The 24,648-nt window shown below is 42.9% G+C and overlaps 1 protein-coding gene across 4 annotated transcripts in view; it reads left to right on the top strand.

The window, feature by feature from the left end:
• LOC135496655 (uncharacterized) overlaps positions 1 to 24,648 on the top strand; it is a 39,245-nt gene that overhangs the window by 4,763 nt on the left and 9,834 nt on the right. The window contains exons 2-7 of one of the 4 annotated variants that reach the window (XM_064786089.1): positions 15,951 to 17,129; positions 21,710 to 21,833; positions 21,980 to 22,119; positions 22,769 to 22,913; positions 23,810 to 23,851; positions 24,590 to 24,634. In XM_064786089.1, the coding sequence (XP_064642159.1) occupies positions 15,951 to 17,129; positions 21,710 to 21,833; positions 21,980 to 22,119; positions 22,769 to 22,913; positions 23,810 to 23,851; positions 24,590 to 24,634 (1,675 nt within the window). The remainder of the gene's footprint in view (positions 1 to 15,950; positions 17,130 to 21,709; positions 21,834 to 21,979; positions 22,120 to 22,768; positions 22,914 to 23,809; positions 23,852 to 24,589; positions 24,635 to 24,648) is intronic. The other 3 variants (XM_064786091.1, XM_064786090.1, XM_064786092.1) reach the window with 3 other exon arrangements.

Consider the following 24,648-nt stretch of genomic DNA (forward strand, 5'->3'; position numbering starts at 1 on the left):
TTCGTGGCGGTTGTTTCACCCCAACTGAAATGCCTTGAGGCATTCCTAGTCATTTGCCTACACATTTTAGTGAGCTTTTTGGTCTTAGGTCTTGAGGGCCCCACCTCTAACGCTCCATATACAGCACAGCCTCCCATAACAACCTTTTCATCATTTCTTATATGCTCAGGAATGATACAAAGGCCTACTGTGTGAGGATGCATCGACCGGTGCTGTCCAAGGTTTGAATGTGGCAAGTCTTCCAGTCTGTATTCTGTAAAGGCTGAACTGATAATCTTCATGACACCATAACGCCAACACCCTTATAATGTGGTCGAGTTTGGATGTCTGAATGTCACCACTGTATCATGGCAATACAGAGGTGAAAAGCCCTGCTCTTCATGATTCAGACCCAGTGAATCTATTCCCAGAAAGCCACTTGTTCCCAACCTCTAATTCGCACCAAATCCCATTGTCCGAAAGGATTTGAATTGGTGATTAGGTTTCAGGAATTCAATGGCTCGACCACTTGATGGGGCTGTGAGTGTGTGTAAAGTCTGGTATCCTGCTTGTCCAGTCAAAATAAGTCGTGGACTGCCGGATATTGACAAAAAAAACACAAAAATATGTGTTTGATGGTATGTTTGGCTAATCTGTTGGTTTCCGCTCACCAGAAATGGAATGAATGGGGAGCCCCCTCTCTCTCGATCCACACAAACTGTTACAAACAATGTGCTATTCTTGTGAACTTGTGATTGTCACTCAGATAACATGGTTAGTGTGATGGCTAAGCCAGACTGGACAGACTTGTTAGCTGATAAATTCATTTCATATTTGATACTATTTTGCAGCATAAAACTTTCATAACGGGACATGTTCAAGCCAGCCATCCACAAAACTCGCCTTAGAGGGCTTCTGAAAGTTTCAGTCTTTGCGACACACCCTCTATGGACACTTCTCACTCACTAAACAAGAGTTTATTTGAGGCTACTTTCACAGTGGTATCAATGTCCCATTTGGTAATCAAAGACTGCTGATATTGACCTAGGGTTGTCGAACCTTGGGTTGACCTGTGTGTTGCTGAAAGACATGGTTGACAAGTTTGTACGAAATTCCGAAAGCAAATCTCAAATTGAAAATGAATTTGTTCAAATAATGGTACTGAGACCTTCAAATTTCTTAGAGCATTTCATTTTCATGATGCTCTGTCAGTGATGAACATCGATAATGGACTTCAAAACCCCTTCATTGGGAGACATTCTTAGATGTTATTCGGTTGCCTTGGTCTTCTGCAGACGCCAAAATCTGCTTTTTATGCCCCCCCCCCCCCAAAAAAAAAGTGGAATGGTTTGTAATTTCAGCTGTTGGCTAAATCTGACACCGACACCCGTTTCCAAAAACAGTTGAATAGTTTTAAAGTTTGCAAGTTGCACAACTGTGTAATTACGCTTGGATAATCTGTGATCAAACGTGGCAGTATTTGAAAAGACGTCATCATCGAAAACCTTATTTATTTAATCAAGTTGTTTTATATTAAATATTTCGCCTCCAGAAACCTCACAAATGTATGACAATAACAACATTTAAAAAAGAATCAGTGGGCCTTTTAATTTGTGACATAATTATGTCCAATATTTCGAAAAGTCAATACGTACTACGTGTTCCAATATAATCCTGTAAAAAAGCTGCATGTCGCTAAATTCATAATAGGCTATGGGCTAACTATAGTGAAAGTGTAGGCCAATGTTGTGGGGGTTTAGCCACCAACTAGGCCTACCTAGCATATGCCGCCTTCCAGGCCTTACGCCAACAGACAGCTATATCAGATAATAGGCCTATTAAGGCTTACTCAAGCCTGAAAATCACTGTCGAAAATATGTGCACATAGTGTCAGGAATTGAAAACATGCTGGAATGTAGCATGACGTTTATTTTCCATATTATGAGCTATTAAATTCCTGCAAAGGCACTAAAAGTGTAATGATCATGACCATGATGATTGACGGGACGTACCGTATAACATGCTGGCTGTGACACTTGGGGGGGGTCGCTGTGCCACCCTGAAATGTATACCAAAGGAAGCAGAATGGTTTCATAAAAAAATTTGAATGATTTATGCTGTGAAAGACCAGTGGCTCTATTTGGTGTGGGATAAAATCACACTTAAATGTACCCAAAGTAAAGGAAAACAGCATTCACATAAAAAATCGATGACGATATTTGATGTGAACATGAGAAATGCCCTGATGAAGAAAAACAGGGTGTGTCCCAGATGATGTAATTGGGAGGCCTGGCGTTCACAATCACTACCACACCACCAATGATTGTCCCAGTGACGAGTCGCCATGAGCTGCCTGCCCTATCACACAGATCAAGATATCCCAACCCCTTCAAATATCATCAGATCTTTCACCGCCATTGTCAAGTGTGTAAATTCTGTCACCATCATGACCGAGGGGCCGGCCGCAGTGTTTACAGATCCACGTTTTACCTTCAACACAACAATGGCCGATGTTCTGTACACTTATACTTGGTATTATCTTTAGGTTGAGTAATATGAAGATCGCATCGCCCCCACATGTCCTGATGTTATTTCTGGGTGGCGCCTATCAACCCCTCGGTGATACATGTCACAGTGTAGTCTCTCTCCGAGGGGTTATTCAAGACCACAGTGCCGATGGCGTTCATATGCGTTACAATTATTAATGTCTGCTGAGTTTGATAAGCTTGTGGAGTCTGGTAGTTTACCCCTGGTTGACCCGGGATTTCACAGACAATTGCCGTCTTATGAATTGTATCTTGTCTTTCTTATTGATGGGGGTCGTGATGAGTTGTGAAGGGTTTAGGGTGTAAGCTGGTTATGGTAACTGCTACAGGTCTCAATGATACTCTCACTCCCCTGCCGAGTGTAGCGTGGCCGGTGAAAGGCTCCGTTGCCAGCAATATCTTGAGATTGTGATTTATCGAAGTCGTAAATTAAGGGTCTGAACAACTGGGCTCTGAACCCATAAATGGCCCCTCAAACTCTGAGTGCAACCCTTGAACATGTTGAGTGTCGCAGGGGAAGGGCCTACACCTACTTCATGAGACGTGGAGGGTATTTTGGGGGTGTTTTGATAAAGTGGTCACATTGAAGGGTTGAGAGGTGTCAGAGGAAGGGTATTGACCCCTGACAGTTACACAGATGTGAGGGCTGTTGATGTCGCCTCGGGTCTAGACTCCAAGGATAGATACCCTCTGGAATCAACATAGGAGATGGGGTGGGTAAATAGGGTGGATATTTTGGGGAAGGGCAATGGTATATTGACTTGAGGGAGCTTTTTGCCTCATGGTGTTTTGATCACAACATGTGCAAGGACTTGGACACCAACAGTTGGTCTAAAGGTTCATGGAGTGGGTATTTGGTGATGTTTTGATGAAAAGGGTTCATTGAATGACAGGGTGTGAGGCATAACACGAACAGGACATGGATTGACTCCCTGACAGTTACACAGACTTAAGGGTGCTTGATGTCCCTCAAGGATCTCGATAGGGATACTTAGACACTCGGTTCTGTGGTAGAGCTGGGGTGGATAATTTGGATACACATAGGTGTTTGGCAGCAAAAGAGTTAAAAGCTATATTTCTGAGAATTACAGTTATTAGCAACTTTCAATCAATTCTAGTCATTAATGATTTTAGAGGTCGTTTCTATGAGTTGTACTAATTAACCTGGTGTCTAATTGATGTCATCAAGTGCAAAGAATTGTCACAATGTATTATTGACATCTGATGATAGGGTGGTACCGGCCTCTGCAAATCAGGTCGATAGTCCTGAACACCGTTTTTTTAAAGACTTTTTTGCGTTCGTTTGATTCTGAGGTGGGAGGCGGGAACTTGTCTTACTGCTAAAACAATCAACCGAAACTTCCGTTGGAATGTCTGGCTGTAGAATGTCGTGAGGTGGGTTCCACAGGATATGATGCCATGATCGGGTCTGGACTAAACCAGACTAGACCAGCTTGAGAGATGGTTCACTTTGAAGCTGGACTTGTCCACATGTGTACCAATACGTTTGCTTTTACCTGAGGAAGATTTGGTGTGCTCTTTGGGTCTTTTTCTATGCAGCGCTAATGTGGCCGACATCTCAGATCCAAAATAGCTGCAGTTTAATCAAACTGTTTGTCTCATTAACTCTCTTTAGAACACTAGAATGTGGCCTTGCACAGTGCCAGAATAAATCGTCATGAAAAGTGGTCTCGGTAATTGCCAGTTAGTGTTGTTCATCTAATTGAGGTAGAATCAGACTTGAATATGCGTTTGACCTCTTTATGAAAGGGCATTGGCCTTCGCAATGGAAACGTGTTCTAAAGATGAGGTACGAGGTTTTTAGCTTTTTGAAAACCTTTTTAGGGTTTTTCAGCCGACATGAAGCGAAGGTGGCATTAGTGGGAATCCAATCGGGCACTCAACAACAACAACAACGACAACAACAACAACAACAACAACAACAACAACAACAACAACAATGATAGCAGACTGGGTGTAATCCGATTGGTCGATATCAATATTTGGTCTTTTGCTTGTCTCGTCTGGTGATATTCTTGGCACAATTGTTGACCTATCACGGAGACCTCTTTAACAGATGATTACTGGGTAGAGTAGGCCTGTTCCAATTGGAAAGCTTCATACCTGTCTGTATTGTAAGTTGGAAACACTCTTATCTTGAACTGTACACATTTTATTCCTTACTCCAACCAGTTTCGACTTTGTCAGACTTTCTCAAGGAGTGGTGTGCCATATTGGTGTGTAGTGTGTGTTGCCCTATTGCTCCTGCTATTGGCCGAGAATCAAACTTTCAACTGATCAACCAGATGATATCAGGACGATATCAAAATGATATCACCAAAAAAAGGTGGTCGATAGATAGTGTCAACACTGACAATTGTCAAATCATCAGACATACAAACAAGAGTTCTTCTGACAGGTTCATGCAGTGATGGCATGGGTAAGAATATTGGTGCTTGTCACATTTGTATTATCTACATATGATATTGGTTTATTTTCATGATTGAAGTAGGGGCACACGAGACAATCAGTCATAACAGTGTGACATCATGGCGCCTTCTCGGCTTATTAAAACATGACAGCTTTAGTTTCAAATTGCCCTCTCTTAGTTTCAAGTTGCCCTCCCCCAATAGTTTCAGGTTGCCCTCCCATAGTTGCAAGTTGCCCTCCCTTAGTTTCGAGTTGCCCTCTCTTAGTGTCAGGTTGCCCTCCATTAGTTTCAAGTTGCCCTCTCTTAGTGTCAGGTTGCCCTCCATTAGTTTCAAGTTGACCTCCCTTCATGTTGAGGAATCAGGGGTTTCTTGTACAATTTTAAAAGTTTATCGTATTTATTAACAAAAGCCCATCACTGCACATAGATACACGGAACCATTGTCAACAGTTTAAGATTTCTATAAGAAAGATATGATCAATGAAAAAGTGAATTAATCCACACCACGGAGACATTTCAGCAGAGGACAAAGGAAAACAAAGGAGCATGAACTACTGCAAGTGACATGTCTCCAGGTTGGTTAATTACCTTAATTGGAGATGCTGTAATTAACATAATTGAAGCAAGTTAAGTGTTGACACTGAGCCCCTGTCATGCGGTTTGTTATTACCCCACACTTGCCAGGCATCTATTTTTGACGCAGACATGGTCAGCTGAGGACGAGTGAGGAAAAACAAAGGAAAGTTATCTACTGCAAGCGACATGTCTCAAGCTATGCTAATTAGCTTAATTATGGTCTATACTTGGTCTAATTAGCATCATTGCGGCTCTAATAGAAATGAATAAAGGTTGGCATTGGGCCTGTGTCTGTGCCATGAGATTTATGCAAGGAGTTGCCCATACAGGGTGTCTCAAAAAGCTCTCGGCATCGCAAATTGTTGCCGTAGGTGCCAGTCTTGAGTGAGCCAGCTAGCGATGAAACCCATGATTTGGTCCCCTCCACTTTTTTCAGCAACAAATTCATTAGAACAATTACACCTCGTCCATTGACTGAAATATCCTGTCGAGAAGTGCATCTTGAGACACGGAAATTGAATTAACACCAATCATTTCCGATCGTCTGACCCAATTCTCCAGGCCTGCTCGTACAATGGCAGCCATAATGACACCATTCCCGGCCATTATGACTCTATTGCCAGTCATTCATTTAGTGTGATTTCAATATAGTATTGTGTAACAGAACAAAAGTGATTTCCTAGGCCTCTTTTCTTAATTTAAATCAAGGGACCCTGGTGTGCAGGGAATTGTCAGGACTAATTCAATAATTACAATATGGTCTGACCATGTTTTGTAGGTCACCTAGATTTGATGCTAATACTAGATGTCATCTTTCTGTGTCTGTCCCATCACCTTTCTGTACCAGGGTTAGTCACATGCTCCTCCCCTGCCCTGAAGGATGGGTTTGCACAGATGTACCACTACCAGTAGTAGGCCTATATTGCACAGTGCTGCATGACTGACCCTGCAGAGTTTGAGCCTTTGCACAGCAAGTGAGTGTGCAACGTTTATCAGCACATCACCTTCTATGCTGCTACAAATCACCAAATACTAAATGTACCTTGGTCCTTCCCACCTATCCAATCTGATTGACCAGCAAATGCACCCATTGACCCCAGGAGTGACTCGCAAGTAGCCGGCACCTCCACAATGGGAGAGTATGAGTAAGCTGTCGGTCACCAGCCACAGACAAGTTGAGGCGGAGATACCCACTGCGGTCAGGAACCTTTTGTATTGATACCTATTTAAACCAATCTGCTAACAATGTATTATTAATCACACCAAAAGCCTTGAGGGCCTCAGACAACTGTAAACCGTGACGATATTTTGATAGTCAATATACCCACATTGTCCAGAACAAACGGTGGAAGTAACATTTCCGTTCTAATGAATGTGATAAGTGGATCAAATAAAATGCGAGAAGGATCAAGGGCCTTGTACCGTGTTTTGAAAGTTTGACGGAGTTAGTCATGAAATTGTGTGATTGTGTTTGTCGAGACTAATGGGGTTGTAAAACAAGATGGTACTTGTATGAGATGACATTGAGTCAAATGTACCGGGATTTGAGGCAAATCCGGGCTGGGTTCTGGATTCGAAGAAGTAGGAGTCTTGGTAGTGACTCTATTTTGCCAATCTTCGGAACACAAAAAGTCTGACTAGATATTGTTCAGAGGCCATGCGTGCCAACATCCTCAGAGTAATACTTTAACCATTTTGTGGATTTTGGATGAGTTCTGTTGTGTCTCAGATTGGCAAAATGGAGTCACTATAGTTTCACTTTAATTCAGCTTCAAGGTGTGACCGAGGAAAGATCACCAAGGTCCAGCCAGAGTTTGAAGCCTGGACGTTCAGATTACATGGGCACCACTCAACTGACTGAAGTGAAACCCCCTCAGCCTGGGCTAGCAGGAATACAAAGGGATTATGTCTCCTCCCATATCGTTAGGGTTGATCTTGGCCAGTGTATGGTCTTCAGTCAGGCATAGTAACAAGCCTCTTGACCCTTAACCCCAATGCCACAAGGGAATAATAAAACTTTGTAACAGCTATTTTATGGAATGATGATTCTTTTTAATTCACAATCATATAAATTTATTGGACCACCAAAGATGATAATCTGAACTGTCTCAATATCTTCTTGCCTTTTGGATTGGCAAATTTGCCAAAACTGTCCAATCGAATATCACACCACCCAGGACAGTCAAGGGTCAGACACTTTAAAGGAAGGTACTCTCGGAGTGGCAGCCTTGACCAACGAAGGGTCTAGTTTCTGACGAGTGCTGAGAAGGGGTTTCACAAGTCCAATACCACACACAGAGATCAGGGGCCCCGACATCACCAAAGCAATTGCGTGCTCTGTTTTGTTGGGAGGTTGGGGGTGTGAATGGGTGATCACATCCGCTGGAGGTCAAAGAAACCTCTGATTGGATTCCCAGGAAATATCTTAAAATACTGGCACTCATTAACGAGGCATCTTGGAGAGAGGGGATCAAAGAGCAGGGTGTTTGACAGGCAATTTCAATCTGACGGGCAGAGGGTATTTTTGGAGCCCTGATATGCTCCCTGGAGGTAACGTTAAGATAAGCGGTACAGAAAGACAGAGAGTGTTGTCTGAAGGTTGTCTTTGCCTTCAGTAAAACAGGTTGCATTCAAGATCATATGGATAATTTTGCTCTGGACAGTCAGCAATGAGCCATTCATGAAAGTTACCTCACTCAAAGGACTTGCCGACAGCAGTCTCAGAGTGGAAAGTTGCATGTTCGGGACCAATGAAGTTGCGATCACGTGACCAATTGAGTGCCACATGACATCATTGGCTATGTTAGACAGTTCATATCCTGATTGTCACGCAACACTCTTTTGCTCTTGTGATACCATATTATGACCCTGGTCTGCACAGAAATCAATCAAGAATTTCAAGGAGCAACCAGAACAGAAGGCTCTCATTTGACCTCATCTCAGTAGCTGTGTCTCGGCCAGGATTCGAACCCACAACCTTTTGATCATGAGGCCGCCTCTCATCCACTGTGCTACTGCATTCCCAGTGATGCGGTTGGCAACGTTTATCAGTAATTCCTGCAGACATCATCAACTCAAAGAGCTGTCTGGAACCGTGGGAGAATAACCAGGCAATCGCTGATAAAACACTTAGCAGGTTTATGTGCCATATCATGCAGATGAAACAGTTTCGAATCGGGATTCTGTGTTTTTGCGGGGACCATCTCATACTCAGGGTGAAGACTAAAGGGGGTAACTGGTCCACCCCAGTGTTTTTGATTGCCATTGTTGGGGAGAGTTAACCAGGGATTAGCAGAGTGTAATCAATCAGTGTTGGACTTGATTGGCCTTGTTACTCTTTGTGTTCTTCATGTTTATATGTTACTTTATGTTGTCCCACCAAGTATGACCAATTGCAATAAAGTTACTGTACTGATTACATGGTTGTGTTGTTGAATTTGTGTGGTGGGATATCTTGCCCACACTGGCACTGGGTGTTGCAGCCACAAAAAGAGATTCTGGGGCAAAAATGTGGTGACTACTGCTGGATTCTAGAGAGAGGCGCTTCTATTCTGTTCAGCCTCATTGTATCCATGGCTGTCCATTCATGCCATCTGAGCTTTGACACACCAAGGGCCTGAACAAGGACAAACATGTAGGCCTGATATAATGTATATCATACATATAAAACAAATTGTTTCCAATTACATAATGGTATAATTTGGATATAATCGACTTCATGGCATACTGGCGAATTCCAATGTGTTGAATAAGTAAACTCTTAACCAGTTTAAAACTATCGCAGCAGCAAATTCTCAATGGTGTCTGCTGTCAACGAAAAATGAGCAAATCACCAGATACTGCATCTAGCACAAGGGGCCCTCGGTGAAGGGGACAAGGCTATATAGTCTCAAGAAATCTCCCACACAAAATGGCAAGTTTTCTTTGGCAGAACCTGATAGCCATCTTCACAATGATTTGTTTGCAAAATGAAAGGCACTCTTTGCCGATTTCAAAAGACAGTCACCCAACGGCAGTGGAAATCTTTAGAAAAATGACAAAGTCGTTATGTAACTTTTGGCCGAGGGTGAGAATAGGAAATCAGGAGATAATTTTGGACACAATTGACTTGAGGTATTGTTTGTGGGGCTCAGCTTGACTTGGACGAAGAATGTACGCTTAGTTCCTTGGATAAAGTAGGCCCTGTCCTTTCTTCTTAGGGTGGACATATAGTATTTGAGTTTCAACCAAACTTGACTGAAGAACTGTACAAAGAAGTGTAGAAGATGCACCATGGTTTCTGCCATGTTACTACAATGAATAGTAGCTTTGGGTGTATTCGGTCTGAGAAATGTTAAATTTAGTGAAGTTGTGGGCAAGGAGTAGGGTCCCCACAGTTATCATGTGTGCGTTCGGCTTATCCTGGAACTGAAGTGCCCCGCAAACGAGCTATTCTAATCACTGCAACCAGCGATCATAGCTGCGCTTACACCACGAAATATTGGTGGACCAATTGCACTTACACCACCACATTGCCGCGACAAATTGGTTCGGCAATCCATTGCCGATACAAATTGCCGAGCGAATTTGTCCCACCAAGCTTGATGGTCCAAATTCGCCCGGCTTGTTAAAAGCTCGGCTTTGTCGTGGTGTAAGCGCAAATGGATCGGCAATTAGCTAGTTAGATGGTTCGGCTCCAGGCGGCGCTTTCGAAATGGCGCTTTCTGCCAAGGCTTTCCGCGTTCTGCTTATTGTTTGCGCGCCATCTGTAGCCGGATTTTATAACTAGCTGCAGCGCTGGTGTAAGCGCTTGGTGGATTTTCGATGGTGCCGCATTGGTTCCCGAACCAAGATTGGTGGTCCATTTTCAGGTGGTGTAAGTGCGGCTCATGATTGCAGCCCCTGTCAAATGTACTCCCGATTCTCGTGGTTCTCAAACTGTGGGTCCCTGTGGCATGGCTTGGATATTGGGCACGAAATATCTTAGAAAATATAAGCGGCACCATGTGAATTCCTTCCCGATATAGTTGGCTGTGGCAATGTCAAGGTCATAAATTGCCTGCAGTCAAAGCTTGTAATGGCTTTATTATTCATGGGTCCTCCCACAAAGAACACGACTGAATTAAACCAAGCAACATCACGTAACACTTTGTAAGGTGTTTCTAAATAATTGGTTTGTGTTGAGGTCTAAGAACACAATTAGAATACAATAGAAAGATGATGAAGGAGTTAATTTGAGTTAATTTAGTGAGTGATCTAATAGGGGCTTGAGTTTGCTCCTTCACTGTCAGGCTGAGAAACACCGATATGGAAATTTGGGAATCGCAGTTTTTCTTTTGCTGTGTTCCAGGAAAACTGTTTTTTTAGATTCTACGGTAGTTCCAAGAAAGCATTGGTCCTGACTGAACTGCAAAATTCTACAAATTTTATGCATGGCTGTAAATTGACAGTTTGAATCAGATTGAACCAATGATCTGAATAAAGTTATGCCAATTTCATGCAAAAAACTACAGTTCTGTGAAGTGTTTTCAAGTTCAGTTGGCGACACTATTCCCGATTGCTATCTGTCGACATTCAGGTCGACAAAATTTGGCTTTTACAAAAAACATTTCATTTTTTTCGCCGTGAAACTTCCATTTTCTACTTGAGAGAATATAAGGAATCTAATCGATTATGACGATGTTTCACAGCTTGTCATTTGACACTGCATTAGGGAATCCAGAGATTGTGTTGGTCAGTTGACCGTTCAATGAACTACGATGATTCCTAATTTCAGATGTTTTTAAGATCAAGTTTGTTGAGGTTGTTGTAGAGTGTTCCCGAGCTTGCTTCACGCAGGACCTGTTTCAAGCTCTGCGTCAAATTGAAATCTTTTGGATTTTATCTTAACTTCGTCCAAGTCATTCCTTGGACTCGTTGGAAATGATTATGATTCAGGATGTTGTGGATTGTTTGTGATAAGCTTGCCATGTGCATGACCATTTCAGTTGACACGATTTTTTGATGACAGGACAGTTCTTGGGTTGGTTGCACACTTTCTGCAGAAGTGAAGTTGGACACTTTTAGCCTTGTCGTATAAAAACGTCATTTGGCAGTAATCGCAACGGACAGATGACGTCAATATACGTCAATTGGCAGGCAAAATTAAAGCAAAACAGAATAGGATAAGTCAACAAGGCAGTCATGACGGATATTATTCACCATTTTCCCAAAATAAGTAAGGGAGAAAGCCTTCCAAAACTAAGCCACCATGATTGGTTCCCTGGCAATCACAGTCTCGGGCAAACTAAATTCTGCTCTTCTGATTGGACGAGGAGACAGGACGTTTCTCCGATGGTCAAGATGGGGAGATCGAGGACATGTAGGAAGGTGAAGGCTTTCTTGCCGAATACTGCAATACTGGGTAGGTAGACTTCAGCGCTTTGTGAGGACTCTGATGGATGTTAGATTGGGGTTAATAATGGGTAAAGTTGGGTCGCTTTCATACTTTCTTATGCAAAACTTCTTTGATTCCAACGCTGAAGGCAGAGATGCGGCATCAGTTTGAAAAGCTGAATACATCGCTCCTTGGCTGTCCTGGCATTGCATCGCCACAATGAGGAACCTGTAAGTTTGATGTTTGGTCTGTACAAGGCCCCAGGGCCTTGTCTTCTTTCAGTCTGATGCTAGGTTCCCTCGGAGAGATGGTCAGCCATGTCTCAGTGAGTTGGGAGATCATCACAGTGGTTGTCGGTTTCCACAAGGTGGTTATTGGATCCTGTCTATGTCCAAAGGAACAGCACCATCAGAATGTTGAAGTTTGGTTTTCGGTGTTATTTAGGACAGGGTCTTGGCGCCATGTCTTGTCCTACATGGTCTTTAGATCATGTCGGCCCACAGGGGTAATTAAGCGCAACAGCCTGCTCACCTTAACAGGGGTGTCATGGCATCTAATTACCGTAGTTTGATAGTTTAATTGGCGAAATGGCCCAAAAAAATGTTTCACCTGAACAATGCTTGGCCAACCTTAAAATGTTAGTGAAGGATTGGGTAAAATAGAGTAAGACTTCACAAAAAGTTGTGCTGGACATTTGAGGTGTCGTATACCAGTGTGTTGTACTCGGGTCATTCTCTTTGGGGGAAAGACTTGGATCGGGGCTCATGACCTGATGGTACCTTGTCTGGCCGCATTACGCAGGGTTCAAATTGAAGGTAAGGTGTTTCTGTGTTGGGTTCAGGTTCATCCTTAGGTTCAAACACTTCTTGGTGATGTCTGTTCTCTATTAAACTTGGCCTCCTCTCGCTTTAGAATACTTTCTTGGCTCGAAAAGTTCAATATATGTTTTGTATGAAATAACTTCATCTGATTATGAATAATAGTTTGATTTGACACTATAGTCAAATGATAGCAAACATTACAGAGTTGCCAGTCCTCGCAGTGTGGTCTCAAAACAAGAGGAAAGTTGGTTTACACTGTACATGTATACTGAATCATACTTCAAACATCAGCTTTGTTATTCGTTGATAACAATGCTTATTTAACCTGCACTGAGCATGGTATAATTACTAGGCCTGGATCAGCTGTGGATCTCGAGTGTGTAGACCGAAACAAAGACCAACAGAAAACACACATTGTCCTCGATGTTTTTGCCCTCTCCGCTTTGCTGTAAAAAACATTTGTCTGGCTCTTGCATAAATGCATATTCACTCGAAGTGAGGTAGTGAATTCTGTAGGTCTGTTTGAGAAGGTTGTCTCTAAACTGTTTTGACTGGGACACAACTGCTGGAAAAGGTAGGGCTAAGAAGGGATTGAGGGATGATGTAGGGCCGGGGGGGGGGGGAGGTTGATATGATGTAACGTAAGCCGGATTGGTTGTTTGATATTTTGGTGATGGGAGAAATCATATCGTCTCGGTGACCTCGCATCCTTAGAGTTGCTCTTGCGTCCATATGGTATTCTGGCTTTTGATTGGCGCCCTACTTGTGGTTTCCCAGCTCACCTACCGCACCACAAATTCATCAGCGGGGAGGGCAACATCTGAGATCCTATGAAGGCCTGGACGTGAAAAGAGTCAAGATTTTCATCTTATTGTTACTCTTTCTCAGCGATCACAGAATCAATTGATACCATCAACTTAAAAGATTCTGCACATATTACTCTCTTACGTCCTGGTTTATGCATGTTTCTGTAGGTTCTGTGGTAAGCTGATCAATCGCTAAATGATCTGTTGATTCTGAGATGGTCACTTCCCTGTGACACATCCAGGACGGTGTAATGGCCGTCTGTATTGGCAGAGAGAATATCCTTTCATCTGGTTGGAGAATGCTTGGTGCCCTGTTACTCTTTCCTGAAGGAAATGCCAGACCGGCTTTCCTGATCACGCAACCACCCTCTGACTTCCTCTGCAAGATAAACTACCAAGCATACAATATCAGTTACTGGAATCTTATAAAGTACAATGGTACATGTCAATTAAGATCATTGTTGTAACAATTGATACACCCTTTCCCTTTAAAAGGCTTGACAATAGACACCATCATTTTGGCTAGAAACATGAAATCCTAAAGCAATTAGACCTCATTCTAAGCATATGAATGCCAATTCAGTGGTGGGAGTCAATTCTTTGTTATCCCACCTTTATGAATTGACCTGGACTTTGGACAAGATTTTCCTCCCACTGGCTATATACTTCACAATTGTCACATTGGTTGCTCTGTTTCAAAACACTGAGAAAGAAAGTACACCTCACAAAACAACTTGAAACATGGTTCATCAAAACAGTGGGACATGTTTTGATTCGAGAGCGCAGTTCAGGTCATCTCACTCCTGTATTATCTTAGAGTCAACAAGGCCGGCCTGATATCTAAAATATACTATGATGATTCATACAATGTCACAGTACATCATATATCATATCACATCAAATGGTTTAATTTTTTTGCGGCTATCACCCACGTCATTTTGATAACAATGTTTGTTTGAACGGACTGAATTGAGCAACACGGTCAGTAGAAGTTTTAACATACCTTTCAGATTTTTTACCCGACACAATAAAACAGTACTGTCTGGTCCATAAAGTTGTGTTCTCAAAGCTTTAGTGTCCTGGTTATAAGTTCTAGACTGCAATGCCAATAATCTTTTAAAGTTGGCCTTCAGTGTCTGCACAGTATGTCTATTCAACATAAAAATGAGGTTCGTGCATATATCAATGAATCTGTTAATAAGATGTGTAATGGTTTTGGTGTACTGGCCCCTTTAATTTTTCGTTACCTTCATACCGCCAGGCGCTGCCATAAATCTGTGTGTAACAAATCATGTGTGTGCCCGTCTGTGTACCTGTATGTAGATTCCTGGGACGTGGTTGACAAGAAAACTACTCAAAGAATATCACGTTTGTGTTGCTGCCCACGATGAAAACCATAGAAAATGGATGTCAATTTTATAGGCCGTCATTTGTGATTATATCGCTGTGAAATTAGGAACCATTTCCGCTCTCATAAATACCAGTCAGACACGGAAAACTGTGCAGTATCAAACATGTATCGAAGGGTTAAGTTTCTAAATATTGTCAACTATATTGATCATAAAGTCGTCAAAGTCGTGGTATCTTTTGACCCGTGGGCGTATTATCAGATTCAGTGATGTCATCGTGCTGGTATGGCGTAGGGCGCAATCAACTCGTGATTAAAAAATATGTTAATCACTTGTTTATGAATAGGATGATGATGCTATAATTGTGGTGAGGGGTCATCCATAATAATCAACATTTTCAAAAGAGTACAATCTTTCTGGCATGGGCCACTCTCGTCCTTAAAGATCACTATCAAAAAGTTTGATCAATCAAAAGCGTACATATGTTTGTTATCAACCCCCCTCACCCCCCCCCCAGCGTAGAGTGTGTGCACCTTTGAAAATATCTATAACTATGGATTACCCCTTAGGTAGTTTAGGTCTCGGGTCTTGGCTCAATACTCTTGTGACCAGTGGAGTGTTTTACAGAGCTGCATGTTTGTGATTTGTCGTTTGAAAATTCTGTTTCTCGAATTCTTACGATGTCTCAATCATGGAGTTATCAGAGCATGCATCCTAGTTCAATCACATTCATGAGTTGATTTACTTATTAACTATAAATTGGCCATAAAATATATAAACATGAGGCATCTCTTCCTGTAGTTAGCCTGTTGTAAATGTTGGATTAAGTACATGTAACCTGGTCGAACCAACGTTATTATTCATTTATTACAGGATAAAAGTGCAATTTTGAGGAACAATGAGTTGCTGATAAGAGCAGTTTATATGCAGTGTCGCCATCTATCATGAGAACAGTGCATTAATAGTGTTCTCGTGTCCTTTGTGCAAATATAATGACAGTTCTTAAGATAGGTGGCGACACTGTCAACATGAGCTGAGCCGTTCATTCCACAATATCTTCATGTTCCTCCTGATCTTCTCTTTCCAGAGGTGCTCCCCGGCCTCGACGTCTACCTCCGATTCACACTAGCGCGGGAAAACCTCTCGCCAGGTGCCGAGAGCACGCGTGGATACTTCATAGAGAGGCTTGATGTCTTGACGAAGAAACCATATGAAGTCTGGGACCGGGTACCACGCGAGTTCGAAATTGAAGAACCCGAACCACCTCCGCCAAAAATCCCGCCGCGAATGCGGAAAATTCCACCGCTGAGCGCGGGGAAGGTAAATGGTGCGGAGAAGAAAACAGAGAAAATTTGTGATGATGCTGCAACGGCGAGAGTTTCAGCTCCTGACGATGGGGATTCAAATTGTGTGTCAGCCAATCAAACAGATTCTAAGTTGAAACCATCGGTTCCACCAAAGCCAGAACATCTTGTGACCTTGGTGCGGTCGCGTTCAAGGTCGCGACCACGTTCCGGTTATTATAATCACTCGAGGATGAAACCGCCAGAAGCAGACGGCGGGGAGGAGTTGGACAGTGAGGAGAAGGATGTGACCTTGGGTGATGTGACCTTGACCGGGTCAGAGGTCAAGGTCGAAGAGGAGGATGGTGGGTATGAACCAATCCGTCGTCTTATCGGAATGGAAAATGACTCTAGTGCTATTTTGGATTCTAATGCAAATATTGAGAATCGGGCGAAAGAGGATTCGCCTGAAATATCAAATTTTGTAGAAGAGGAATCTGACAATGTTCAAAGTCCTAGTCGCAAGTTAAGCAGTGTTTCCACTCAAAGCCAAGATAGCGCTTTAGGATTTAATTTAGATATTCCAAAAATAGATTGTAAGAGCACGGAGAATATGTTGGCGATGGATTCGAATTGTGCTATCAATGAAACGCCGATGTTGAAACATAAACCGCTTGTGGAACCGGTCGTAACCGGAGTGGGAGGGTCTCCGCCGGTCTTGCCGAAACGGCCCCAGTTTCTCACTGTGGCAAAACCAAAGGTGGCAGCGCACCAGTCACCGTCGTCTAGTCCACGGCTGGTTCGAGAATCCTCACCATCGAGATCACCTCATCGGATAACATCAGAGGATGTCCCCCCACCGCTCCCACCAAGAAAGAGAGTGCCGCCCCCTGTTAGTGATGGTCAACCTGAAGTGCCGTCTAGTGAGGGAGTTGGTGTGGAAGCCCCGGCGTTGCCTCCTCTACCACCGAGGCCACACGAAGGTAACATACATCGATTATTATCTTTCTCTTCCACGGGGGGGGGGGGGGGGGGGGAATCAAATACATACATATAGGATTTACACACCATTTTTTGTGCAGTTGGGCGTATTTTGGACATAGATATTAAAAATCTTAGTGTTGATGTTATGAACAACAGCCTACTGCGTCAATATGTGTGTATACCTCAAGGCATGCTTCCTTTTGTCAGCTGAGAGTTTCCAGGCATTTTTGGGGTTAAGATAATATTTTTTGTTTCACAGTCTTTTGATTAGGCTGGTTATTTTCAACTACCCTGGATTCCTCTATAGTAGTCTATGCACTCTTTCCGATTCCAACAAAACACACATAGGCCAACACTAGAAGTTTGTTTTAAGTTTACATCAAACCTTTCTTCTTTATGTCACCTTTATGGTTATACTTTGTCTGTGATAAACCTGGCTGTCATCTCTTGTTCCTCTCTTGATCCCCAGAGCTTGTCTCCAATGGTGCACTGTTCAGCCACATGGCCAGACTCTCAGTGTCCCAGAGGAGGCAGTACTGGAGCATCGCAAGAGGATCGCACTGTAAGAACAAGGCCTATGTCTCTGATAAACCTGGCTGTCATCTCTTGTTCCTCTCTTGATCCCCAGAGCTTGTCTCCAATGATGCTCTGTTCAGCCACGTGGCCAGACTCTCAGTGTCCCAGAGGAGGCAGTTCTGGGGCACATGCTCTTGTGTCTGATCAGATGTGTCGTACTGGCAACTTCCCGACTCAGCCACGTTCACAGTGGTATAGGACTACCAACTGCTGCTGGTATTTCACACCAAACTTTGTACTTTTTTTCACCATGGAATGCAAGGTTGAGCAGTATTTTTGAGTCGCAACTTCTTCTTCTACATTCCAACAATGTTTTTTTTGTTTTCTTTTTCGTGTAGAAATATTGTTCATTGTTGGAAGCAAATGGAGTTTGGTAAAAACATGCCCTCATTAAACAGGACAGACAAATAAAAATCATGCATATGCACTTCCTCTAGAACTACAAATGGCTGCGTTAAGTCCTGTTTTTTACCTCTTTCATCGTTTTTTCTTGGATTTCCTGGAAGATATCCACTTTATCATAAATGAGAATTTCCTTTCTGGCTTATGTTAGAGTTAACAGTCGGGCCTATTCTTGACAAGGTGAAATTGAAGATTAAAGCGGAAGTGTTTCTTGTTGTTTTTTGAGCAGACACTTTTCCTTGGGATGTCTTGCTATCAGCCTAGTTACCAGTTGTAGACAGAGTCACTCTGGGTACCTGATGGATTAGACCAGTCTGCAACCTCAATCTGCACATCTACACTTCAAGGCTGTTTTCGAGCAGAGTAGGCCAACCTTGGTCTTTCCAAGAATGTCCTCCAGGTTATTTCCTCTTCAGCTTCAGAACAAACTCAGACTGATAGCTGCAGGGAAGGCTGAAAGCAGACCCTGCTCATCACTTACTCTCTGACACTCCTTCCACATGGTATTGACTGACATTCGCACGCCTGGTTTGTGGCCGGTTTGGAAGCCCAGTGTTCGGACCACAAGTCTGTCATTAAAAAAGCACCAACCAAATAATCTGAACATTTTCTTTGTTTCCACCTGCCGAGATTGATTATTCCAGTCAATTAATTGATGGTATAAGGTAACAAGAAAAAGGTTAATGTAATTATGTAAATATGCTTCTTCTTGAGTATGGTTTACTGGGAAGGTATTTCTCTCACGGAGAGTGAGAAGGAAGTGCTACTTTTCTGAAGAAATTGAATTGGAGCATAACTTATTCTAAAGGCGGATGCATGGTGGCATACCTGTCGTTCAGTGAAGCGTGGTGGGGTAGTGGTTAAATGCTGACCTCCTCCTCACTGAGAGGTTGCGGGTTCGCATGCCAGACATACAACCTGAAACACTGTAAAACTCTACGTGAAAATTGCAACGAAATGTCGTACATATGTTCGGGCTTGCCAAATGTGTTTGTGCAACCTTCAAGTGCTTGATGAGGAACTGACAACAGCCAGGGAAGCCTATTGTTTATGTAGGCAAGGCTATATTACGCTTTCAAAACCAATTCTGCAATTAGGCCTACACAAATGTAGCTACTGTCTGGAGCAAAAACTGCACTTGCGGAGGAGGTTACCTCCACAAGGTGTTGTGAGGCTTGTCAGCTGTCAGCAGTACACTCTCCATGCATGGATGATAATTCATGTTAGAATGTACATCAAACAGTACATATCAAGTACGGAGATTGCAATCTGCACGATGCATTCTTATCTGAGAGCATCAGTCTGGAGATTCCTTCCACAAGGTCAACATTTTTACAGGATAATGAGAGTTCTTTGATTAATGGTGCAGGATATCTTGTAAGATAGGCAACAATACCAGGAATTACCTGGGTAACGCCACACAACATGTTGAATTAGCAGAAATTAAAGGTTATGTTGAAGTATTTATGAGTGCTTTGGTGGTGTGTGGCTTGTTGGGTTGAACTGGGTGACCGGTGTGTCTAGGAAAGCACTGATGTCTCTCAACATAGAGATAGTCTCCAAAGAGTACTTCTCCTTCAACTCTGGAATGACCTTTTTTTGGTGCCACTATGGTTAGGCACCAATTGGGTTCATTGGCCTGAGGCTAGGAAAAGAGGCCACAGGAAGAGTCCATTGCAAGGCTGCGGGCACTGTAACTGGGTCAAGATAACGCAACTAGCACAGAGTGACGAGTGTGACCATGTGTGACCAGGCTGGGAATCAAACCCACAACCATTCGTTGGCAGAATTCTCTTCTTGATTGTTCCTTGTAGTATGTCAAAGACCTGCTACAAACTTATAGTGAGGAGAACCAAGTCATGTCTCAACCGGTAGTTGAACCCACGATCTATCTCTCTCCTGAGGCGGATTCTCTACAGCTCTGCTACCACTACCCGGCAGTATCTCTGCTACCATTACCCGGCAGTATCTCTGCTACCACTACCCGGCAGTATCTCTGCTACCACTACCCGGCAGTATCTCTGCTACCACTACCCGGCAGTATCTCTGCTACCACTACCCGGCAGTATCTCTGCTACCACTACCCGGCAGTATCTCTGCTACCACTACCCGGCAGTATCTCTGCTACCACTACCCGGCAGTATCTCTGCTACCGCTACCCGGCAGTATCTCAGAGCTACTCATAGCTTCCCAAGGTTACTTTATGTTGCTTTATCACAATGGCAGGTTCATCTCATTGTGAAGGCTCCAAGACTTATCAACATCTTAGCAGAGTAGTCGCCCATAACCTACTCTTCCAGTGTATCTATCTTCATAGGTGCCCCACGACCAACAACTGCAACCATTTTCAATGATTGTCGCTGTCCTTCAAGTGATCCAAAGGGTTCCTTCGGTGCACTTGTGAAAGAATGTATCCAGGCAGGAGATTGAATACATGTAAAACAAGGAGTTGTCTATTGACTGTCGAGTGTGCTCGCCGCTTGACCTCATGGCAAGGACTCGATGGCACAGCCCGATTCTTGAGATTGGGTTAAACAAAGAGGGAACCAAGTCTAACATCCCATCTTCTCAACTGCTCACTGCTGCTATTGAACACATCTTCACCTTTTCTCTCTGACTTCCCAGCCAAGTTGCTTCAGATCTTTCGTTCTGTAACTCGAGAATATTGGCTTAAATGCTCTGGACATTCTGGAAAAAACATGCTTCTACTTTAAACTGAATCCTTACAATCTTCTTGACCTGCTAATTAGCTACTGCTATTACAGCCAAGGTGGTTCCACGGGAAATCTATCGTTTTGAGTCATTGCGGGCAGATTGGAAATATCAGATGAAATACTGTTGAGAATCTAATGGGTGAGGTTTCTTGTGGATGCCACAGTAGTTATAAGTAATCATTTTCATGCCAGGATTAAATGATATTCTGGCCCAACCCCTGCTAAATTACCAGTTGTAAAAAAGGGTTTCAGCGGGGTCACTTATCTGAGGTTCAAATTGGTAGTTGTCTAAAATCTTACAACAAGCAGACTGGAGTCATCTATTGTTGCAGTTCACGTGTTTATTTTTTAACTCTTCATGATAAACAATCAGCTGTTTTTATCTCGTAAACGTTCAAGTGTTCAGCCATTTTCTGGATCAAATCTCGGCCAATTTGGTTAAAAATTACAACTTTTAATTTCATTCATACTCGACTCAGAAAAACAAGGTACCTGAGCACTTCAGTTCCCAGCCCAGATCCAGACTTGTAATGTAACTCTAGACCTTGGAACGAGAACTTCAGATAATTTTCATTTCAATCATCACATTATTGTTCTAATTTCCAGAGACTAATTTCCCGTTCGAAAAAAATGGACAAATTCCCCCAACTCATAGGTCTCAATTGAGTTTTGGTATATTGATTTGACACCAGGTGTCTGCACTGTCCAGCATCTACTCTAGAGGGCCCATCTCTGTTGTAAGGACTTACAGAACACCGCGGCCAGAGGTTGGAACAAAATAAAGGATTCTGTAACCAGTTGCCCCGAAGAGGAGGATGGCAAATCCCCAAAGGAATTTTGATTTTAGTTGTCACCATTCAACCCGAGCTTCTGATTGTGTTTTCCAGCTCTCGGCCTCCTGACCCAGAGAGAGGCAGAAACAGAAGAAGAGTTTGTTGCCTGGCAACGCATGATCTCGCGGTCGAACATCGTCGAGGAAGAAGAGGAGGGCGACTATGATACGATTGACAAGTAAGTCGGAGTCGTAACAGTCATGGGTCGAATGTCATTGAGGATGAAGAGATAATCTTTGCCTGTGACATAAGTCTGTCTGTAGGGGGTCATCACAGTTTCTGCGACAACAGGCTGTGACTAACTTTCAACGTCCTGACTTTCAGATCTGATGGTGAAGAGGGCAGTAAATCAGCTGAGAAGAAGAAGAAGAAGATAAGGGAAACAGAACTCTTAGGTATGATTAAGCGTAAATTTTACGGCAAGCGCATGAACTCGAGGGAATCACTAAGAGAGAGTAGGTTAAGTACGCATAAGTATATCAACGTTTTTGTCCCTTATCCCTTCCTGTTGTACGTTGCTCGGAAGTTGGTTTGGTAAGGTGGCGCTATTTGTCCATGGCTATGTAGCTAGGTGTAGTCGCCCTTGCTAGGAAGTCCTGTCACGAAACGTTGACGATATTGGTCACAATCGTTCTGGCCTTGCCTTCAGGCAGCTTTTCGCCGTGTAACCCACCCACACCACATGTTGTACCCAGGTAGTGTTAGACTCACTGTCCACTCACACCATCCTACCCCAATACAGTGCTTTTAAATCGGCTGGCCATGGCAAAGAAAAATGTGTTTGTCAGTGTGACTTGGTAACAATGGTAACTCATGTCACTTAACCCTTTTGCTACACAGCCATTTTTCGGCCAGCTTCGCCATGTGTCCTGAGCGTCATCAGTGATTGGCTAGGACAGAAAATGTTTCCCACCTTCGTTTGTTTCATCGGCTGGTGAGCAATAAATAAACAATATTTTTAAAGTGAAACTTTTCTTTGTAATGAATTTTGTTTATTAAGACTTTCTTTGAGTTTGGAAGTTAAAGTGATGTGGCTCGTACCGTGATGTGCTAAGCAATGAATCAGTGTGACCATGGATTCCTTGTGAAAGTCAACTTTCTCTTACCCTGCAGATGAGAGTGACGCCACTTCATACGAGTCTTATGACGATATGGGGGACCACCAGGAAGTCAACAGTAGCCAGGAGAATATCATCGACCCTGTCCTCACGAGCAAGGAGAACCTAACTGCCTCATCATACTCTCTCACTTTCCCCAGGTACGTCTTTCTCGGGTGTGATGTGGTCTCTGTTTGGCTCGAGCGAGTGGGTTAAGTTGGTGCTGCCCTTCTGGGCTTATTTTTGTTGCCCTGTTCAAAAGATTTTAACGTTTTACAATATTCGGAGGTCTATTTATTAACTGATGGTTTATGGTGGGAGGGGGGCAGTTGTCCAGGTGGTCTCTCTGAATTGAAAGTAGCATAATTTGAATTTGAATAGGGCCTTTCCTACTGAGGGAAATCGTTGATCTGTCCTCGAGAGTGAAGTTTCCCTATTGAGTCCCCTACCTGAGAATTGTCTTTCCTTGTTCAAGGTCTGGTTGGTGAGGATTTTGGGGATATTTCATAAAGTCAACAGTAAAAAGACTCTTAATGGATGTCTCCTTATCATCTCAAGCTTTGTATGCAAATGAGTTTGGCCAGATCATCGGTTTGAAAGTGTTCAATATGGGAAGTACACCTGCACTCAAATTGCCAGTTTGATGAAATCACTGCCCATTCAGTCTTTCCTCGCATGCATTGTACAGTGAACTTCGTACTCAAAATAACACTTCTGTAGATACTGTTGTTATTGTAAATAAAATTGTTACATTTGTAATCATTTTGCCTCCAAATGCTTCAACATTTTAGGTCATTTACATCAATTACCGATATTGATACTGTGTGTTCTAATCTCGGGTATTCTCAATTAGTATTTTGAAACTTTTTTTCCACAAGCCCTGTTTTTTCTGGGGGATGTGAAATATGACACACTTGTCCCTCTAAGACATCTACAGCATAATGGGTGGACCTTACATTGAGTTTCTGCCAGCTGGGCCAATCACCGGCCTTCCTGGTAGAGATGCACGCCCCCAAACGATTGAAAGTGAAAATATGTGTCGCCGTTTTTTTGTTAGATCTTCCAAGACTAGCGAACAGCTTGCTCTGAGCTTGCAGAGGTAAGGCTAGCGTATACTCTGCATTTGTTTGTCTCTTGATCTATAATAGATAACATGGTTATGATGGTATGTCTCTTTATGATGTGCAGGGTAGTTTACAAATATAGGGACTGCGAAACATTCAGACTTTATTCAAACTCAGGTGACTTGTCGCATCTTTTCCAAGTCTCGACCAACACACCTCAGTGCCAAAATATCACACTCTCAGGACTATTGAACTTCCGACCCAAGTGTTGTGTGACATCATGAGTGACGTCATTAGGGCCATGATCATCTATGTCTGACTTCACTGCAACGCTTGGTAACATGATGTTGCACAACACTTGGACCAGAAGTTCAGCGCTCCCGAAAGTGATATTTCAGCACTAGAGTCGGGCTGCGGTTCACCCTATTCATGATATTACCTGATTGTCCTTATTCAGGTTTAGAATAATTACACCCTTTCATGACAAAGTCAAACGTTTCACAGTCCTGATTCTCTTGTCCCAGTCCAGTCAATTTAACAAATCAATAACTTGACTCTGATAATCAGTTTGGATTCCTCAACAATGTTATACGAAAAAAGACTTCTATACCCGGTATACTAGATATTCCTATCCTATCTTCTTGACGGAGGGACAAATATATCATGACCCGGTATACTAGATATTCCTATCCTATCTTCTTGACGGAGGGAAAAATATATCATGACCTTCAAATTGGTATGAGTCCCTCTGACTAACTGTATGTTGATCCCAGATATGCTAAGGAAGAAATCGACGACCAAGCGATGACACTACCGAGGTAGGATGGAATGT

The sequence above is a fragment of the Lineus longissimus genome, chromosome 12 (genome assembly GCF_910592395.1).
Source record: "Lineus longissimus chromosome 12, tnLinLong1.2, whole genome shotgun sequence".
Taxonomy (NCBI): Eukaryota; Metazoa; Nemertea; class Pilidiophora; order Heteronemertea; family Lineidae; genus Lineus; species Lineus longissimus.